Source organism: Calonectris borealis, chromosome 7, assembly GCF_964195595.1.
Source record: "Calonectris borealis chromosome 7, bCalBor7.hap1.2, whole genome shotgun sequence".
NCBI classification, from domain to species: Eukaryota; Metazoa; Chordata; class Aves; order Procellariiformes; family Procellariidae; genus Calonectris; species Calonectris borealis.
The window spans coordinates 8,446,339-8,467,594 of record NC_134318.1 but is presented as its reverse complement, the minus strand read 5'-3'; the positions used below and the strand labels follow the sequence as shown (position 1 = coordinate 8,467,594).

At 35.5% G+C, this 21,256-nt stretch overlaps 2 protein-coding genes across 3 annotated transcripts in view; one reads left to right on the top strand and one right to left on the bottom strand.

The window, feature by feature from the left end:
• LRRTM3 (leucine rich repeat transmembrane neuronal 3) overlaps window positions 1–8,830 on the top strand; it is a 90,719-nt gene extending 81,889 nt beyond the window's left edge. The window contains exon 3 of one of the 2 annotated variants that reach the window (XM_075154248.1): window positions 6,961–8,830. In XM_075154248.1, coding sequence (XP_075010349.1) covers window positions 6,961–7,170 — 210 coding nt within the window. In that variant the 3' untranslated portion in view covers window positions 7,171–8,830. The remainder of the gene's footprint in view (window positions 1–6,960) is intronic. The other variant, XM_075154247.1, reaches the window with a different exon arrangement.
• The window catches only part of CTNNA3 (catenin alpha 3), a 524,245-nt gene that overhangs the window by 368,044 nt on the left and 134,945 nt on the right, over window positions 1–21,256 (bottom strand). The window lies entirely within an intron of this gene.

Below are 21,256 nucleotides of genomic sequence, written 5' to 3'. Positions count from 1 at the left end.
GCAGACAATGAAAGAAATGGGACGAGATCATAATCAGATAGGTACTTTCTTTTCATAACTATACCTACCAGACAGCTCTAGGGCTTTCACAGAAAGCCATTGGACATGTTATTTAAAGGAGAAAATAAGGGACTTGTTACATGCAAGACCTGCCTAAATCACGGACAGGATTTAAATGTGAGGGTGCAAGGGCAGGAGACGTAGGCGAAGGTACAGAACAATCTTGCTACAGTCTTGTCCTAAGACTCCATAAAGAACAGGGACTCACCTTCAAGGAGAAGCCAGTTCAGAAGCTTGAACGAGTGTTCAGATAATCCTTGTGCAACTTTATCAATAAATCAGAACTCTGGTTTATTGAAAGTAAAGTACTTCAAATATTCCAAGACCTACCTAGGTTATTGGAAGAAAACAGGAACCAGTAAGGAGCAGAGTAACTGCAGGACTTCTACTCTGTGCCTAGGGTGTATATCCAACTGGTTTTCTCCATTCAGAACAAGTAGTTTCTAACACGAGTCCAAAAATTCACAGAACTGCTACAGTCCAGCAGCACTGGAACATAGCATTTTCTCTGCATCTTATAGCAATAGAAGAAAAAGAAACAACCAAGTTAATATAGCCCTTTTAGGGAAATAACAGTGTTAGAGAGCAATGAAAAAGGATTTTGGGAAAATCAGTTGCTCTTGAGAGAAAACCAGGACATAGATAACAGGGTAACATGTTCTGAAAGGTCTCTGGTAAGATCTGGGATAGACATTACAATGCCCTGCAATGGTGCATATGAAAACAAACGGGCACCTATGGAGGACTGCATGGAAAAGAGGCAGACAGGAAAAACTGAGAAACTGTGCCCATATCCTCCATTATGCAAGGTAGTGCTGGCTACAAGAGACAGCTCTCAGAGAGGGCAGGATAAGATGCATCTCAGTGGAACGTTTGGGGTAGGCCAGAGGACAGAACCAGTGGGTTGGCAGAGGGATGGAGTCACTGGAGAGCGAAAGGCAGATGCAGATGAAGTCACCAGGCATTGTGTGAAGCAAAGACTTAGAGAAATGGAAGGGAAAAGCAGGGGACAAGATACGAAACATGCAGATAAGAAATATGGGAAAATGGGACAAAGGGTGACAGAGGAAAACAGGTAAATGTGTCTGACCATGCTAAAGAGAACAGCATAATGAAGTTTGGAGTAGGCAAGCTGGGAAGTTGAGAGGGGCCTGAGAAAACAGAGGTAGCGAAAACAAAGCACAATTTGACAAGTGATTTGCAAATAAGAAAGCTTGTAGGAAACAGAGGTATTTAGAGAAGAATCAAAGATATCCCAGAAATATTGGCTAGTAAATATGAATAACATGGGTTCAGTGATGCTTTGCTGAGAACAACATTCAATAGTGAGGTTCACAGCTACAGGAAACAGGATAGAAACTAGGAATTCAGGGGGTTCCCAAATGAAGACAGAAACTGCTTTCACTTGTAATTCAAAGTCTGAAATCAGCTTGTAAGGCTTCATGAAAGAGCCAATTTACATAAGATTTCTTAAATACATTAATTGTAATTTATTCTAATGTATTCTGTATATAATAAACCCAAGGTATTTTATTCCTTCCAAGCCTTTTTCTGTTTTACATGCATAACAATTCAAAAATAGTACTATTCAAAATTTAACCTCCAGTAAATTTAAATAATATGGCAAATATATCACAAAGACAAACTAATGGATGGTAAAGTATCAGGTTTGTTTTGAGGTTCATTTGAAATAACAGGATTCTTCACAGTGGTCATGAATAAAGCATTTAATTTTGATTCATGCCAATAAAACCTTTATGGTTCCCTGGTATATATTACAAGGGCTTGTTCCTTTTTTTTTTTTTTTTTAACTGAAGCCAATAGCAATATTCCACTGACTTCTATATGAAATAGATTTAATTCTCATATGTTGACCATATGCTGATATATTCCTACACCTATGTTGTAATGACATTTCTATATTCTGTACATTTTCAGAATGATACAGCACAACTCCATCACTTTTATTGCTTCCATCCTTCAGCTCATTTTATTCTCCTATTTCCGTGTACAACCTGGGTTACTTATTTTCATCCCTCCTGTTCATGATCTTCTGTTTTTCAGCTCCTTATCTCTGCCATCTCCACAGATAATATTCCTTTGCCCTATTGTATTTTCCCATGCCTACATTCTTAAGTCACTCCGGATCTGTAGCTATGCCCTTATGCCTTTAGTTTCCAAGCTTTCATTTCCAGGATTCTGTGGCCAAGTCTTGAAATCCCCCCAGGAGGTTTGAACACCCCATGTCCATTAAATTTAACAAAACACCAAAATCCTCAGGCTGAAAATATCACCTCTAATTCTAAATACAATAAATTTAGAAAAAAATGCAATTCTGTTTCTTATGAAAGCCAAGCCAAGGTCAAGCAACCAGATAAGAACATAGCCTCAACACCAGAAGCTTAATAAATACTGTACGCCTTTGCTAGAACCTTTCCCATCTTTGCTGACTGCCAAGATATTCATCTGTCGCTATAAGCATTCCCCTCCCCAACCAGTTCACACCTGTTTAGTAGCAAATATACTTCTGCAGTCTGGATAAAATAACCTATTTCCTGCAGATCTCTGTAATTGCGAGAGAGAAGTCAGAACAAATTCTCAGTCTCATTTTAAAAAAAAAAACAACTTTCTTTTTAATCTGTGGTAACTTTTCAACTGCCAGTGAGGATCAAAACAGAAATGTGAAAACATCAACATCCCAAACACTGGATTAAATTCTTGTCAGGACTGAAGAGAATGATTTTTTTTTAAATTCTGGTTTTCTATACAGTTTTGTAAATGCAACCTTTTAGCTACATTTTCTATGTAAAACAAGACTGGAGTTTTAGACTTCCTTACTGAAAAGATACAGGGTTGCTGGAACATTTTTCACACACACACTGTACAGAAATTTAATACTATGCAATGAAATTCAGCTTGCAGGACAGATGCTTCCTTGAATAGTAATTGCAATTTTAAGGCTTCTGAACTGTAAACCTGAGATAAGCTGAGGCTTTTCGGATGCTCATCTGAACCTGATCTCCAAACAATATGAAGTTCACACATCACTAGTAATTAAACAATGCAGTGGTTTTTACTCCAGAATTGCTGTCAAAGAGATGAGAGCTATCATTGCAAATGCTGTGGTATCACTTATTTGAATTTTAAAAAAAGTTCCAAGAACAGGAGGTTTATAGAGATAGAACTTTTACTGAGACACATACCCCTGTCAGAAGGAAAACATGCAAAAGAGGAAATACAAACAGGAATGTTCCTTTTTTAATTACCATGCCATGAGGGTTGACATCTCTGTCCCAGGACCATAACCTGCAAAGCAGCCCAAAGTGATCCAGCACACCCAGACAGCAATACAGCAGCAGTTGGTAGCAGCTTCACCTGATGGTTACAAATGAGCTCCAGTATAAACTGGAGTGACCAAGAAGTCTCCTTCCCCAAATACTTACACTAAAAAGAAACATGGCAGGTGTTCTAGCAAATAGAGACAGAGGGGACACACTTAAGGAGGGGAAAAAAGATGCAACAAGAGAAAAGGAGTAGGTCAGAAGAAACTATCTGGGAGATTTTATAACAGGTCTGAATATCACTGATTTTCTAAAATGTGCAGATTTTGCGTTCTACAGGAATGGCCTGGTTTACAAGAGAACCAGTGCAGATTCTTCTGAAGAGTGCCATCATTCCTGGTTCATATTTGCCCAGAATAAGGTAGAATTGCCAACACAATTTCATACATCACTTCAGAAAACAGCAATGGAGAACCACACACGCTAATTTTTTTATAATGGAAACTTTACCAGACAAAGGAAGATGTAATTAATCCAAAAGTTGTTCTGTTTCTCTAATCTCAGCTGGGCCTTACATCTCCTCCTGTGTGGCTTCCCACTCAGGCCTGTATGTGTGTGCATGAAAGAATGCATGTATGCAATTGTCTACATTTCACGGCAGTTGCACATATAGTTTGCTTAGCCCACCTTACACTGCTGACCAACTTCATGTTGAGTTGCTTTACTGCAAGGCCGTCATATCAGCATCAGAAAGAAATTAGAACAAGCCCATAACCATAATCAGCTTGTTTCTGACTGTACGTCTGAAGCAGTTTCTCCCTTCTGCTTTCTTTCTGTTCTGATTTGCTGAAAACAGAACATGATCAAATGGCAGCAATTTAGATACATTACATGAAAAATACATGAAAAAAGGCTACTGAGAATATGACCAGTTATTAAGATCATAACACACACACACTTTTTCCAGTCCAACATACATACAACAAGCCTTTTTTCAAAAATATATGCAAGCCTCGCTCTTATTCCAAACACACAGAGACAGATTAATTTTTATGAAGCATGTCAACCTATATCTTCTATTTTGATAGATGTTGCACTAAATATCTCTTCAATGACTATTCCAACCAAAATGTGGGCAAGAACACATTTGAAGCCAGATTGCACAACATTTTGTCTGGTTGTCTGGTTTCCATGGAAGTGTGATACGCATTAGTGATTCAATGCCATTCACCACCTTTTGCTGCTGTAAAAAAAGGGCAATGCAAATATGACTAAATTAGCTGAGTGGGCAGAGAAAAAGTAAGTACCAGCACATCTACATGATTCCCTGTACAGCCAGAGCCTTTATGCCACTTTTCCTTTTTTACACTCTTTGGGACATCTCATGCCTTCTAGCCTCACCGTTTACTAAGGTGGTTCATTCAGCAAGAAATTCTGTATATCTGTCAGGCACATATGTCTGGTCAACAGAACATGAATGGAGATGGAAGTGGCTTTGCTTACATCCCATCTCCAGAATTTATGGCAGTCTTTAGGTTAGGTACAAAGAGGACCAGAGACTTTTTTACCCTACAGCACCACAGGAACTGAAGGCACAATCTACCTGGGAGGGAGGGGGATCAGTCCTGTTTACAGTAGGGCTTAAGAATTGTGTTGGTTGTATTGAAATTGCTACTTGAGGAGATCATGTAGGGGCCAGGGTTCTGGATGTGATCACAGTGATCACAGTAATGATAAGGACGTAGCGTAGCACTGTAGCCTTTCCTCTATCATGAGAGCAAAGCTGCAGGAGACAGTACATGTTCATTGCGTTGTAGCCCCCGAAAGTAATCCATGCCCACGATGACACCATCCAATATTGTGCCAATTCATGAAATTAAGTTAGGAAATACATTTTGAGCTGTAAAAGGAAATGTTCAATAGTTTAAGATAAGATACTTTTACTGTTTATGAAGGGGGGGAAATGTGGAGCATTTCTTCTTATTGCATGTATTTAAAATGCCAGAGTTCTGTCTCAGATAAAGTCTTTTCATTATTTTAAGAAAGCCTGAGGTGTTCATCCAGTGTTTCATCATGAGGGAAAAAAAAAACACAACACCCACACCCAAGGTGGCTACATGAAACGCAGAGAGAGCTCATGAATTTTTGTGAGTGAAGAGATACAGATCACCAGACACCTCTGATACAGTATGGTGTCTTTAACCTTAAATCTTTCAAATACTAGAGTCAGGATAAAAAAGATACATTCCACTGGTTTTCTGATTCTATCCTACAAAGATACAGTTTTGTCACAGGTTTAACTGATATTCTTCCGATTCAGACAGTATGATCGCATGGTATGTTGCATACGTCCATCTTCCAAGCTGAATGTTATTCAGCTCTTCATGAGCTATCGATACCTCAATACGTAGGTAGAAAAGTCATCCATTTCCTTATATTTTTCAGTCTATCTCCGTGTTTAGCATAGCATATGACAGTGTTTACAATGGGACTTCCAACATGCTGTCATGAGCATGTAGAGGTACAGGCGAGACAACCAAATGCATCAACCAGTTGTGCTAATGAGAAACAGTTTTGTATTATTTCATATTTCGAATTAAAATGCTTTTAAATATTACCTGTCTTCATATTTAGTTTTATTACATTTCAGTCAGTCTTCAAAATAACAGCAAGAGAACAATAAAAATCACAAATAAAAGTTGTTCTCTTTAGTTTTACAATGGACTGGAAATCTGATTTTTAAATACTTGAACGCATGACTCACACAGCCATTACAATATAGTCACCTTTTTCATCCTTCGATTCTCTTAATATATATAAAAATAAATCTAATAGTACAACACATACAATTCAAAATCTGTATTAATTTCACCTCTGATTCTACAGTGTATTATAAATAATGCTATGCTGAAGTGTGTTCAAAATCCTCAAGAAAATAGTAAAAAAATTTTAATAACTTTTCAGCCTAAAGCATTTGAATTAAACCTGCAGCTTCTAGAATTACCATAGTGTAACAGTGGATGAAGCTATCATCCACCATGGTCCAAATATGAATGGACCATGGCCAATATGAAAGCTGCTAGATTCAAATCGATGGTTATGCTATAAATAATAGGAAACGTGTCATCTGTGAGTATTTCCCAGCAGACCAAAGGTATCACACCCACTGACATATTCAAGCAAGATCCATTAACCACTCTTAAACTTGAAAAGCCATTTAAATTTAATTTGAAATATTCCATATATCCCCAGTTGAGTCACTCCTCTTTCTCCTCCCCAACAGATTGATTTTAGCAGAGACTAATTACATTCTAAAGATAATTTGAGTTCAATCACATCTTAATCCTCACAAACACATTCAAGCACACACCTAGCCCTGGGCCACAAGATCAAAGGTGGTAGCAGTTAGGTTTAAAACACCCTAGTAAAGACCAGGGGTTGGGTGGAGTGGAGGGGGTAGAGGGATAGAGAGAAGGAAGAGATTTTTTACATGCAGCACTGTATTTGGCATTAGCCAATGGTTTTAGACAGTCCATTTCTTCAACATCAAATTCAGGCAAGCACAATTTGATTGTGTCTTTTGGTAACTGGCTGTTTTTCATCTTTGTTTTCCCCCTAGATACCCTTGTCTATGAATGTGTCAACATTTCTTGCCTATGATCAGCCCACGATAAGTTACTGTGGAGTACATCATGAACTGCTTGCTCACAAGCCCTATGACTCGAATAACCAGGAAGAAACAGTGGAAACACATCTAGAAACTGATCTGGATCTGAGCACAATAACAACAACAGCACGAATCATGGAACACAGTCAGCAGCTGGCTTAACTGGGTTTTTTTTTTTGTTGGTTTCTTTTTTTCCTGTAGCAGAGGCTGCAACCAAATTCTATGTAACATTATGGACAGAAATGAGAAGACATAATATTATGGATTCTAGGATCCCTGTTCAAAGTAAAAACGAATCACAAAGATTAATTGTTTCAAGTCTACAATTTGTAATTAGTTAAGTTGTGCAGTATTTTTTTGAATTCAGAGTATGACCCTTAAAGTGAATCTTTTTCAAAACTCATCCTACCTACCTGTATAAACTGTACAGATGTAATGTATTTTTCATATTGTAAAGTTTCAATTACCAAGAACAGCTGGTATGTACAGTACCATAATTTAATTACATCTTACTTTACAAGTTTCAGTTTCTAAAGTTTCAAATTAACAAAAGTTATTTCTTGTGTTATTAAGTTACTCTGTTTTGTAGGGATCATTTTGTTACTGCTTTTGTGCCCAGAAAACTTTAATCTAAAATTCTGTCCTTTGCAGAATATGCACCGTTTTTACCGTGTTTAATGTGTAGAATTTTATCTACTCGTTCCAGAAGTAATGCATTAACCAAAAGGAGGGTTTAACTATTCACACTTCTACGAAATTCTTGAAATACATAGCCAAGTTTTCTTATAAATGAAAATAAAAAAAAATTTAACAATTCTGCTCACACTTACCTGTTGCCTTGAAATACAGCCTGATTTCTAAATCGGAAAAATGTAATGATAAACAGATATATTTTAACAACAAAGTTTATGTATGCAACTGTTAGACGATGCTGATGATGTTTTGTAAAATATCACTGTTCTGCAAGACAATATGGACAGGAGACTTCAATAGGCAGTTGTCTTTACAAAATCTGCTGTGAAAGTATAGCCTGCCAAATCAGGCATTTGTATTTCTACTTAAAGACAAGTGGGCCCAAAACCTACTTCTGTCAAAGAGAGCTGCTGACAAAAGTGGCAACAGAAACAAGCCCTAGAGTTATACTACTCCTAGAATGTAAAATGTTTCTTAAAAGTAAGAAACCTCTACTTTGCTGAAAAATACAGTAATTCAGACCAAATGGTAAAGGTTAATAGTCCTTTAACATTATGATACATCAAGCTAAGAAAAAAAACCCAAAACCTTAAAACACACAAAAAAATCTAGTATTAAGTCTTTAACAATTACTACATTGCTTATTTGTCTACCATTTAATATCTGGATTGAAGCATTCCTATATCCTGTTCTTTGATTTTAAATCTTCAAGACTTCTCAATACTGTATGAGAATAACTTTTATAATACTACCCTCATGTTTTAATTATAAAAGATTAGAAAAATTAGAAACACATTATATCATGCTGACTCGGTGAAATATAAAAGGGAACACGAGCCTTCCAAAATATAGGAGAAAAAATTTCATATGGTGAAGCAACTTTTTTATAATAAAGAGAAATTATATAACCACAAATCTATTTTTCTGAATGTTTATCCCACCATATTTTCATGTAGATTCAAAGCAAAAGACTGAAATTTAAAATTACAGTTCAACTGTTTGTACAAAATATAAAGCAAATATAATGAAAAATAGCTTCAAAATATTGTTAGCAAATGAATCTGCATTCACTATCTTTTAAATGGAAACAAAGTGTCAAAACAGAATACATTGTATTGGTTATTTAATTAGCATCTTAGATTTTGTAACATATTTTGCATAAATTATTTGCTATTCAAAACATTACTTGTCTTTTTAAGACTCATCTTAAACCTCCACATTTCAGTTTCTTATTTCTTCACTACATGGGTTCTTGAATTGGTCATCTCCTACAGTGTTGGAATTTTACTATGCACAGTTTGAAAATACATTTTGCTAATTGTAAAATGAAACAAAAAATGCAGGTGTCATTCTGGAGTCGAGTGACTTCTGTACTGCAGGAAGAAGTTAACTGCTTCATTTCAAAGTTGTTTTTAAGATTTAATGTTTAGGCATTCGGGTCATAATAGAAGGCCTGAGCTGTTAGTATCAAATACCATCCTCCCAAAAGATTATTTCAGTTATTCTTACTCTGTCCTTCCTATTCTTTACCTTGACCCACTGCCGTCAAATGTTTATGGTGTGTGAACATGGTCCTGGCACTGATGCAGTTACTCAAAATGCACAGATGTTCAAAGGCTCCATGTACTTCTAATTTATGGAAAACTGTATGACATTAATATTTTCAATATTAGACACTCTAATGAACTTAGGCTAAGCAACATGATAAAATATTTTCTTATGCCAAGAGACAGAAAGTCTCTTTGCTGTATCTGGTTAAACAAGCACAACTGGGTATATATTCACATACACACAAACATTTCTCATTTTGATTCTTTTCCTCAATAATGAAGCATACGTTAATGAATCTGGTTTGTCTTGGACCTCTCCTGAAAGACTTGTAGTTTCAGACCAACATATCAATAGACAAATGGTAGAATAGCAGGGTCACACCTGCACCTCACAGGCCTGCTACACTATCACAATCAACTTCCTGGGCATTTGTAGTGCCAGGCTGTCTGTAACCCCAACGGGCCACTCCAGTGCTCCGAAAGACAGATACAACATCCCAGGGTCCAAAGCAGCAGTGGAATACACCCCAAATCTAGAGTGCTAAAACATACGTTTCCATACATATAACTGGATACCATTTTTTTTTAATGGACTACATCAACCCGAAATCTTCTCAACAAGATGGATGTCTTCAAGAAAACTAATGGCAGGTAGGTGTCTTCCCTAAAAAATCCGTATCATGAAAAAAATCTAGGTTAAGCTAACCCAAACAAGAACTCACTCCTAAGGTCCTATGTTAGTGTGTGTACGCCTGCTTTCCAATAGATTATTGCCAGCTATATACTGACTCGTAGTGCACAGAAATAGTAAATGCTCTAGTTACGTGGACAAAACAAAAAAGTATCACCTAATAAAGCCCCAGTCTTCTAAGCTACAAGTTAGCAAGAAGAAAGTAGGCTGAGTCTATGGGTTCAAATATTTATTTACAGAGGGTCACTTTCATATATCGTTTCCCTTTGCAATAAGATCCAGAAACCAGAAATAGCCCACAGCATCAATTTCAGTCTTACAGTTAAGTGACACCACCATACCCTGGTAGATCATTTTATCAAGAAAAAGCTGGGCGAATTCATTATGCTTGCAAAATACAAACGGATAGAGAGTATAACCTCTATCAGTAAGAGAACCCGGACAATTTTAAAAATAAATCTAGCTACAGGCAACAATTCACACCATCCATCAGTGGATCATGCTTGTACAGCAATTTACAGGGTTGAAACACCCATTAGGAAATTGAGCACAAGCATGTGAATGGAGATCCTACCTAAAGAAGAAGGTATATAGGAAGATTAATGATTAATCTAACAAATTACTGCGTATGTCTCAAGGCAGTATATAAAAAAAAAAAACAAACACCAAAATAACATCTATACAAGAAAGCAATTGACTGTTTCAATTAAAAAGTGATCAAAATTTGCAGTATAATGCATTGTACAAACTATTTGCAAGGGATCTGAGAGATATCACTAACAAAAAAAACCACCACCACTGTTTTCAGAGATACATCACAAATATCAGACTTCTTTTGGCAACATAAAACAAACAGAAAAGGTACCAGCCTCAGAAGTTGTGAACTAGCTTGCTTTACTAACAGCCACTCAATTTCTCCCCTTCTCTCTCAAGGCATTTTTTATCTCTTACTGTTATTTCCAATCCTCAGATTGGACAAGAGAACAGAAATTGTGCAAAAACCATAACGTGAATGGTAAAAAAAAACAAAACAAAACTGCAAGGGCAACACCACTGACTAGAAAAAATAAAGCCAGGATTCCAGTATCAACAGAACTGTAATAAATTCTGGAAATTGCTTTACTAGCAATGTAGGTACCTAAAGATGGTTAATGTAAACAAATTACATCATCATGTATAGTGTCAAATACAAGCAGCTGTATTTAGTTCCCAACTGGTCTAGCAGAAACAGTCTGTTGAACAGGTGAGAAAGAAGAGTTCAACTCATGTTCCCTAGCCTGATCCTCCTCTCTTGAAGGAAAGATCTTTTTGCTCCAGACTTTTGCATGGGTCTCAGGGGCCTGGGCTTCCTGAAGGCAAATCTTACCAGTAAAGGCATAAATATCTGTAAATGAATATAATAATGGTTTTACTTGGTCAGATCAAAGGTACATCTAGGCTTGATAACCTGTCTCGAACAGCAGCTGAAAGATGAAACCCAAAGAAGATCGGAAGAATGGGGCAAGCACACAGCAGTATTTCCCCAGAATGCCCCTACAGTCCCCAACAACTTGTAGGTCAGGGACTTACTGAGCCAAATGTAGTGTCTTAATAGTCCCTCCTTGAATGTGTACATGGCTTCTTTGAAGCCATATAAATTTGTAACATTCACAAGTCCTGCAGAAAGTAAATTTACTTTGACAAGAAAATGTGCCTCTTTTCTTTGTTCTAGTAGAAATGAATGATAGAGTAGTGTAATAACACCTTTCATTTCCATTTTTGATACAAATATGATTATCGCATAATTAATAATGACAAACTCACGACTTCCAGGCAGCTTGAATAACATCCATCCAGTCATCTAAAATACAGACATTATCTGAAACCCTGTAGATTTAATTATCAGATTTCCCTCGGGGGGGGGGGTTCTTAAAATCAAGATTCAGCTCACCAGAAAGCAGAATATATTTTCAGCTTTCTCAAGTCCATCACAATGGTAAACAAAAAAAAAGCCTGTTTCTCACAAAGTATTGCAAAACACTTTTCAACATAGAAAGACACACACGAACCTCTTATTAGATACAAGTTTGACTGTATGATCCATATTTAAAAGCAGATGTTCATTAAATTCCTCAAAAAAATTCTAACATTTAAGTGAATTAATAGTTCTATTATAAAGTAACAAGGCCATATTCCATTTTCCTGCTCTACCTAATTATAGAGGTAGAATCTGATTAATTTTAATTATAAGTTTTCAGAATAAATCAACGTGAACATCATCAGAGTTCATGATTAATGTTATTTTAATGAACACCTAAGGAATTAACATTTTGCCACTAGAACCTTGCCAAGAATTTTTATGTAAGCTGAAGTGCTGCGTGTACAACTGTGAAAATCCCACATGGCATGGAGCTTATATACTACTTTATCAACATCAATTTTGTATGTAAATAACTCATTCTTAAAACTGTCTCTTTAGATGGTTAACTACAAAGGAGCACCTGCTGCGTAATAGCAAATGAGCCTGCTACATGGAATTCATTATACCCAGTCCTGTTACATTAAAGCTCCAATACATTCATAGTAGTGGACACTTCAAAGTGTCACCACTATAGACATGACACATGTAATGATAATAATATACAAGTGAGCATTAATTCATGTTGCATTAGTATGGAATTTCTTTGGATTAACGTTAATGTTTGATGATTGCTTTATTAATTGCCTTAGGTCAACTGACATAAACAGGATGGATGTTATTGTAATAAACACTAAAGGAATTAAAAATGGTCAGTTATATAAGAATACGTTTTTTCCAGCTTTCATAAAGAGTACCTGCCACTTTGTATTCCGTAAGACATAGACTTTTAAGATGGATGCAATTCAGCAATAGTTCTATCTACAATCTAATCATAAAGTGATTGCATCAATGAAACATATTTCAAAGTCAAATAATTTAAACATTGTATATACTTATTCTGTGTTTCTTAAAGAACAAAATCTCATCAACTAGGGATGAGAATTATCATTAAAAGAGAACAATGTGTCCCTCCAGCACTGTGCACTTCAATAATTTCAGTAGTTTTATACAAGAGTGTGTCATAAATGAGGCATGGAAAGCCATTAACCGAACCATTCATATTGAATACATTTTGTTGTCATTCATTGTTTCAAAGAAATAATGAAATTGATTTATTTTTCTAGTAATGATGATGCACCTCCCTTTTACGTCTTGCTACTGGTAATTTTATTTTTAAAGAATCTGTAAACTCAGGCAATTAGTCTACACTTAACTATCCAAGAGCCTTATTCTCATTTTTAGGAAAGGAAAAAATACAGCTATCAATGGTATATCTGAATATGCAAATAAGATTCATGAAGAAGATTTTTTTTTCCTTGTCTTCTGCTTTAGCATTATCTAGACAGTTCATATTTCTTCTCCATACACTTCTGCAACTTGCCTCTTTCTCCAAGTTCTAACTGTCACAATTGAGAATGCCAGAAATAAAAAAAAAAAAATTCAGGCTGAGTTACTGGAGGGAAAAAACCAGTGTTATATGCCTTTCAGGTATCCATCTCCAGAACAGCTCTGCTGCCTATTGAGCACACGCTAAAGTTTGTCCACCTCAAGTGCTTTTCACTTCACCACTAGATCTTGCAAATATAAACTCATAAATATGCTAACACTATAACATGCTAATAAAAATCAACCTTTTTTTTCGTTCTATGACTAGGTGGTGTTGGGTTTTGGTTTTGGGTTTTTTTAACCTCTTTGCACTCTAAAGTCTTGAATACGTATGATTAATAGATATCAGTATAAACTGTCCTAATTCCACTTTCATCAAGTGATTACAACACAACCTTTAGAAGTGGAACTGGAAGGGGTGAACCTTCCCATCTCAAAGCAAAATCAACTTTACTATGACAGATGCTTCTCTTAACTTCTTCAAAAACCTTCAGTCTCTGGGGAACACAGTATCTACATCAACCTGTATCCATGCTTAACTATGCTTGCTATTAGAATATTTTTCCTTATGCTTAACCTAATTGCTACGTGTAGCTGTTGGAGGTCTACAGTCGCGTGCACCATGGCCACCTTGAAAAATGCCATACAGGTTACTACTGACTGAAAGTCCCATGATGTTTTAAGAGAAGAAAGTAAGATAGTTTTCTAAATTTGAGCTTTCAGAAATGATGCACTGCTTGTGAAGATGACCAGTACATTTTTTTTTTTTTAAATCTTTTTTAAGTTATATACTTAAATAGGAATGGAGTTAGTGAACCTGACTGGGAATAAGCAATATTGATTAAATTTCTATTTCCATTTTTAAGTAGTTATAATTCGTAAGATTTATAAGACAGGATTTGTAATCTTGTCTACTGTCTGGCTTAAACATAGCCATTTCTATGCTACTTTTTTCCTGAAGCTTTCTTCCATTTCTTTATTTCTTTGAATAACTCCTTGAATCTACAAAGAATCTCGCTGAAGATACCTGGATCCCAAACAGGCATAAAGATCTGCCTCTGTTCTGCACTGCAGGATCAATCTCATGGTTTAAACCTAAAATGACAACTCAAATGTAAATTGCTGCCAGTCTCTTCTCCCATATTCACAAGCTTCGGCACTTGTTCATTCTTTTCTTCCCTACCTGCATGCATTTTGCCTCACGATTTTCGAAGTTCCACTTTTCTTTAGCAAAGAAATTAAGAAACCCACTGAAATTAAGAACTGATTTCAGATCATTTATACTGCTAAATTACATTCTAAGATTCCTTCATGTAATATGCAAGTTTCTTACAAAAAACCAGTTATTCTTAGAAAAAGAATAAATTAAATTGTGCTTCCTGAAATAAGCATTAATGGTCTATTGTAAGACTTTGTATTTAAGTTTTTTCTTTTACAAAATTCAGAGGAGGGGGAGAAATTTATGCAGGGGCGTTGCTAATACCACAAAAATACAATAGTTACTGAAATAAAACACTCACATTGCTAGCTAAAACTTGAAGTGATTTAAATGCAGAGATAATTCAGTGTTACTCTTGAGAGAGGATGTAAAGAAAGGGAATATAAACATCATAGATGCTAAAGGAACAAAAAAATATATTCTCAAAAATTATATGGAGCTAGAATAGAAGATATTTAAGGCTGGTTTTTAAAAGGAGGTACAGGTTAATAAGGCACTAAATAAAATAGGAGATGAGAAGGATTAAATTTAAGTCTGGACTGAATACACACAGGCAAACAACCTGATAATGAAAAAGGCTTCTACCTTCCTCCCAAATGAAAAACATTTTACTTCCGTTTTCTCTAGTACTAAATATTTTCTGCATATCTGAGTAATCAGTAAGACTGTATGCAAATGTAAATCATTAAGAGGGATAAAAAAGCTAGCCTTATATACATGAACTAAAAGGAGTTACTGACCAGAGAGAAAAAGAAGACAAGACCCACATATGCAAACATTTAAATCTCAATTCTCTAACTGCTCTGGGAGGCAAATAAATGACTCTACATTAGAGCCTCAATCAAGGGCTTTTATGTTAAAAATAATTTATTGCTAATGACCTGTTTCACCTAAGAGGACTTTAGGGAAAACAAGGGAAGTGGAAAAGTAAATCAAAGACAGAATTATTAAAAAATAAATAAGTAAATAAACAATAATATACATAAGGACACCAAAATATTGCTCATATGAAAATTAATTCAATTACATGGGGCAATGAGGACATAAAATGCTGCCTATCAAAAGCAGAGGTCTGCTATGCTTTAGTGGTATATTTTTCCATTAACACCACAGTTCTCAAGACTCTCAGTTTTAAAGGTAACCTTGGAAAATAATTAAAAAACTAAGCAAGCATTACAAAAGGAAAATCTTTAACATATATATTGTAGCATCAACAGGTCAACTCAGCTGAAATAGTATGAGTTGCTTTATAAGTTTGCTGTCTGACTGAAGAGATAAATAAGCAAACCAGCAATTAAGAATGAGGGCGAAATGTGCTAACTACCAGTAACAACTCTCGAGATCCTTACAGTTATTTCTCACGCAAAGCCAGTATCTCCATTAAGTTGTTAAAAAATGAATCAGCATTTCACTGAAAAACATCTTCTCTATGCCACAAACTTTAGAAAATACACCCAACTAGGGAAAAAATTAATTCTATCTATACAGGAGAAGGAGTAGACGTGTAAAATGGAGAAAGAAAGGACAGAAAACAGTAAGAGAAGCAGACGTAGAAGGAAGACCAAAATGATTCAACTATGAAGGACATGACAAAACTGTGTAACTGGTCATTATGGTAACAGATTAAGATAAGCAACTAAACAGAAAGTAAAGAAAATTGGAAGGCACAAATTAAATTCCTCATTCATATTGATTGGTCCCAAATCAGATTTAATCCTCTGGGGAAGGGGAGTGAACACGACATCTAGATTCAACAAGCTGTCTACCTCATCTGCCATGGCAGTGAAAATAGGTGAATAAGACGTTATGTTACGTCAGAAGGACAGAATAGTAACACAATATATCTATAAAGTCAAAACTATCTGAATGGATGTTATCTTTTCAGCTTAAATACTTCATTCTGTTTGGACATCTCAAGATAGATCCATTATTTTTCTTCTGACAAAAAGAGCTTTTACTTTGCAGCAATAACTCTCAAAAGAATTAGTTTTAAAAAAAATGCATTTTTCACCTTTAGTAAAAGCACACCAAAAACTGTAAAATACTCTGCTCCCAAAATTCTTATAAAAATAAGAGCTTTGCAATCAGATATACTTGATTTAAGAAAAATGAAGCAGGTTTTGTGGGCTGCAGAACCTTATAAATCTTTTCTGATTTCTTTTGGGGTAGAAGGAAAAGGGGAGTTGTTGATGGAAAAGATGATAGATTACATTTGCCTGTGGGTAATAAGGCTTCCTACAACGAGAAACGGCATACTCTGAATAATTACATGCAGTTTGAGGCCAAAAGAGACATACAGAGTCTAGACCTAGTCAGAAATCTCGGCTGACACAAAATACTGATAAAAAATGCGTGAGAAAAACAGGCTGAATTCACACTATTTTTCAACATTTTTTCTTCTATTAATTTACTTAGCTTAAACAGTAGATCAAACAGCAATTTCTTCCTTCTGCTTTGCAGAAATTCTTCCATCTTGCATCGTGAATGTCAATAGAAAAAGAAAATAATAGCCAAACTGCACAGAGAGAATGTCAAAACATCAAAAACACAGCACAATTCCAATAAAAAAAGAGATATAACCAGGACTGTATTTTAACAAATATATTGATTATATTTTTCAAAGACTGTTTATAAGACACTACAATAAACATAGGTGTCTGCCAATATAGGCAACAACAAAAAGCACAGCATGAAATACTCAACACAGACCACACTTTTTAAAAAATTTTAAGACCTTCTTCCCCACCTCACTCCCCCTTACTTTTACCAGATGCTACACAGCTGTCCTTTTATATCGACAGAACTGAGCTTAATTCCTTGAAACAAGATGATATTCTGGTTCCGTTAAAGTCAATTGAAGTTCCACTATTGGCTTTAGAGGATTTGACCTTTTAAAGTAGTGGGATTTTTGCACTTTTACAGATGATAGTCAGAAGTCAGCAATGGAGATAAGAATGAGTGTTTTATGTAGCACAGTTTGACATAGGCAATACCCACAACACATTAGCTAATCTCATAATTAAATACTCACCTGCAACTTTCTGAAATATTTCCTATACCTGAAAGAATATTTGATGAGAGGGTAACTCCTTCCTTCTCACACTGAAAAAAACAACTCATCCATATAGTGATTTAAGAATTCAAATTTTATGTGTCACTGAGAAGCAGCTATTAGGAGCCTCCCAGAGACTGCCCACCTCTTGACCAGAACCTCCTCCACCTTCTCCTTAAGAGAATCAAAAAGACACTGAATCAAAGCTATGCTTTACTGCAACACAATTCTGAAAGAGCGAAAAAGCTGTCCTGCTGGATAAAAGAAACTAAAAATCAAAGTGTTAGTCAGCCAATCCCTCCCTTGCTCATCATGTACCCTTCCTTTCTTACAAGCTTGTTCTAAGGCTAAGAATTCTCAGTGGGGGTTTTTTGAGATGCAATAATTTTATAAAACTCCCTTAGGATCCACAGAAATACTACCTTCTTTCTCTGAAGTCTCCTCCAAGAGATACCAGTCCCTAGCTTAGGAAACTCCAGAAATTTCTCTCAGCTGAGCACACTCAGCTGTTCTCAAAGGAAGTGCATTCTCCCTTCCTTCCGTAAAGCTCCACCTGAACAAGGGCTACAGAGGCCAACAAGGAAAATAAGCGACCTTTCTCCCTGCCTCTGAGCCAAAATATAATACAGTAACATTCAGTAAGGAGTAAAGAATCGAGTAACAAAAATTATACTATCAATTATACTATCACAGAACATCAAAAGTCACAGCTTATATCACAGTTCATAGATCAAAAGCATCAGAATAACTTAAATTTTTCTTCTTTGTAGTTTTAGGAACTTCAGGCTATTTTCTAGGTTGCCTTATGTATTACTTCAGCATAAGCTAACAAGATATTGACTGAGAACTCATTAGCAGCTGGTCAAGTGTAAATAGTCCATCAGTCATCTTTATTTCCTTACCGTCAGCAATTCTAATTTCAACTCTGGAAAAAATTTGTGTTTTAAACTGTGAAATATATCACATGAAATAGTGACATTTGATAGTATGTTTTTAGATTCTCAAGCTTATTGTGAAAAAGTCAGTTCAGCACATAATGAAGTCATTCTTCTTTTATAACCACAAACCCAATTATAGGAAAAAAAAAAAAAAAAGAAAAAAAAAAAAGAGGGGAAAAAAAAAGAAAAGAAAAAAAAGGAAAAAAAACCAAACCAAACCAAACCAAAAAAGCTGCTTCAACTAGAGCAGATGAACAAACTACAATCTATTCCAGAATAAATCTATCAGTTTGTACCTAAAGCTCCAGTAAAAATTCTGGAAGAATTGCAAAGCTCTCTTGTGTCTTATATTTACATGATTTCTGCCCAACGAAAAGCAAATACATATTCAAACACATATTACCTTTTAAAATAGCATGGTATGAAGTGCATACAGAATACACTGAGAGTGTAACAATTAACAACACAATCATGCATGGCCTGTCAAACTGGCTGTTTCCCTGCTAACAGGTTAGGCAAAGTTTCATCTGCCAAAACGTTAGGTAAATCACTCCTCCAACCAGAGTCAAAAGAAAGCAAAGTGATATTCCCTCTTACATAAAAACACTAAGAACAGTGATACTGACATTTCTTAAATTATTAAATAATTATTAAAATAATTATTATTAAAAGCAACAGTAAGTACAAAGAGTAATGTTAAATATTAAATATTATATATTAGATTTTATATTAACACTGGGAAATTGTTGTGGATTTCTGCCATACAACCAAATTTTAGAAAGGTTTGTTTTGTTGGTTGGTTGGTTGGGTTTTTACAGTGCATTTCAACTTTCTTCAGAGAAAAATGTTAATATGAGAGAACAGCTCACATATTACATTACACAAATGCAATTTGGTTGCTGTTTTAATCTTGTACAGCAAAATTCCAATCTTCTATGTCTTGTACTTGAGTTCCAGTTCATGAACAGATTATAGGATGTAGAATTGTTAGGTAGATTCTAAAATACTAAATTTAGATAAATCTTTCCAAGACAGTTATAAATTTCGCAGGCTAAAAAAAATCCTGCTGATACGATAAACTGAATCACTGTTAAATGTACTTCTTTCCTGCAAACAGCTCATGAGGAAATAGACTCTTAGTATGCATACAACTATTAATAGCTTCTTTTGTATATCCAGCCTTCCCCAGATACTGAAGGCAAAATTGTAGAAGGGACAGATTATTATCTGTAGATAACCTGGAAGTCTAAAAGCCCCACCAAATTTTAGTCCAGTTTTGATCACTGCATATGAAAAGCATTCACCATTACAATTCTACACTAATCTGGGAAAAAAACAACTTGTAGTAAGAAAATGCACAATGAAGACTGGGAATATTACTTTAATAAAAATGTAAGCCAATAATCAATGGGGCTAGAAGGGACCTCATGGTCACTTTTTCCACCCTGACCACTCTGAAACAGCACAAATGTTCCTAGAGCTGCCCAAACAGATGTTTGCCTAACCAGTCTTTAACTGTGTCCATAAACGAATCTCTACGGCCTCTCAAGGTAACCTGTTCCAGTGTTTACTCATCAATATGGTTGATTTTTTTAACCTAACATTATACTAATTCCGCCTTTTGCCAATTACATTTGTCTTTCTTTTAACAGATGTGGAGAATAACTTAACAACATACACCTTACGAAAACCTTTTCCATATTTGAAAACACTATTGTGTTCTTCTCCTCCTTCATCTTTTCCTTTCTAAATTACACAAACTCAGTTAAGTCACCTGCTTATGTTCTAAAATGTTCTAAATCCTTGCTTCATTTCGTTCCTCTTATCAGTCCACACTATTCTTAAACTGTGATGCCCAAAAGTACATACTGAGCTGAGCCCTACTGACAGTTCATTTCATCTGTAATTCTCTACAGCTCCCAATGCCTTACGAACAGTACCACTGCTAAGCCAGAAATCCTTCATTTTTATTTATACAGCTGACTTCTTCCCAAGGGTAATCATTTGCACTTGTCATTTCAACTTGCAGATTTCAGACCATTTCTCCAAAATTAAACAAAAAAAAGGGGGGAGGAAGAGATATTTTTACTGTCCTATAAAATACTTAGAACTCTCACCAGGGTCGCATCATTCAAACTCTCAATAAGTCCACTCTTCATTCCCTCAGCCACCTTATTAATGAAAACATGTAATATCCGTGGACCCAGGCCAGTCTTTGCAGAATCACACTTTATTAAACTATCCCAAGTTGACCTGCAATAGCATAATAACAATTCACAAGGAACGTTATTTTTCAGTGAACTGTATTTTCCCTTAACACTAAGTTAACTATACTTCTCAAGTTTGCTTATGAAAACGTCCTCCTCTCAATGTCAAACACCGTGTGCATAGTTACATCATGTTTACTACTTCCCTTTTAACCACTAGCCAGCTATTCTGTTAAAGAATAATAGCATTTAACAAAACGTATTTTGAAAATTCATGCTCGTCATTTATCACCACCTTCTTATCCTGAAGATTTTTAGGAAATGAACATTTAAGGATTTCCTGCAGCTTTTTGCAGGTTATCCAAGTTACAGGGACTGTAATAAATTCCCTAGTTTTAAGGTAAGTTTTACTTTTCTATTACTTGCAAATACTCATTCCTCACCATTTTTTAC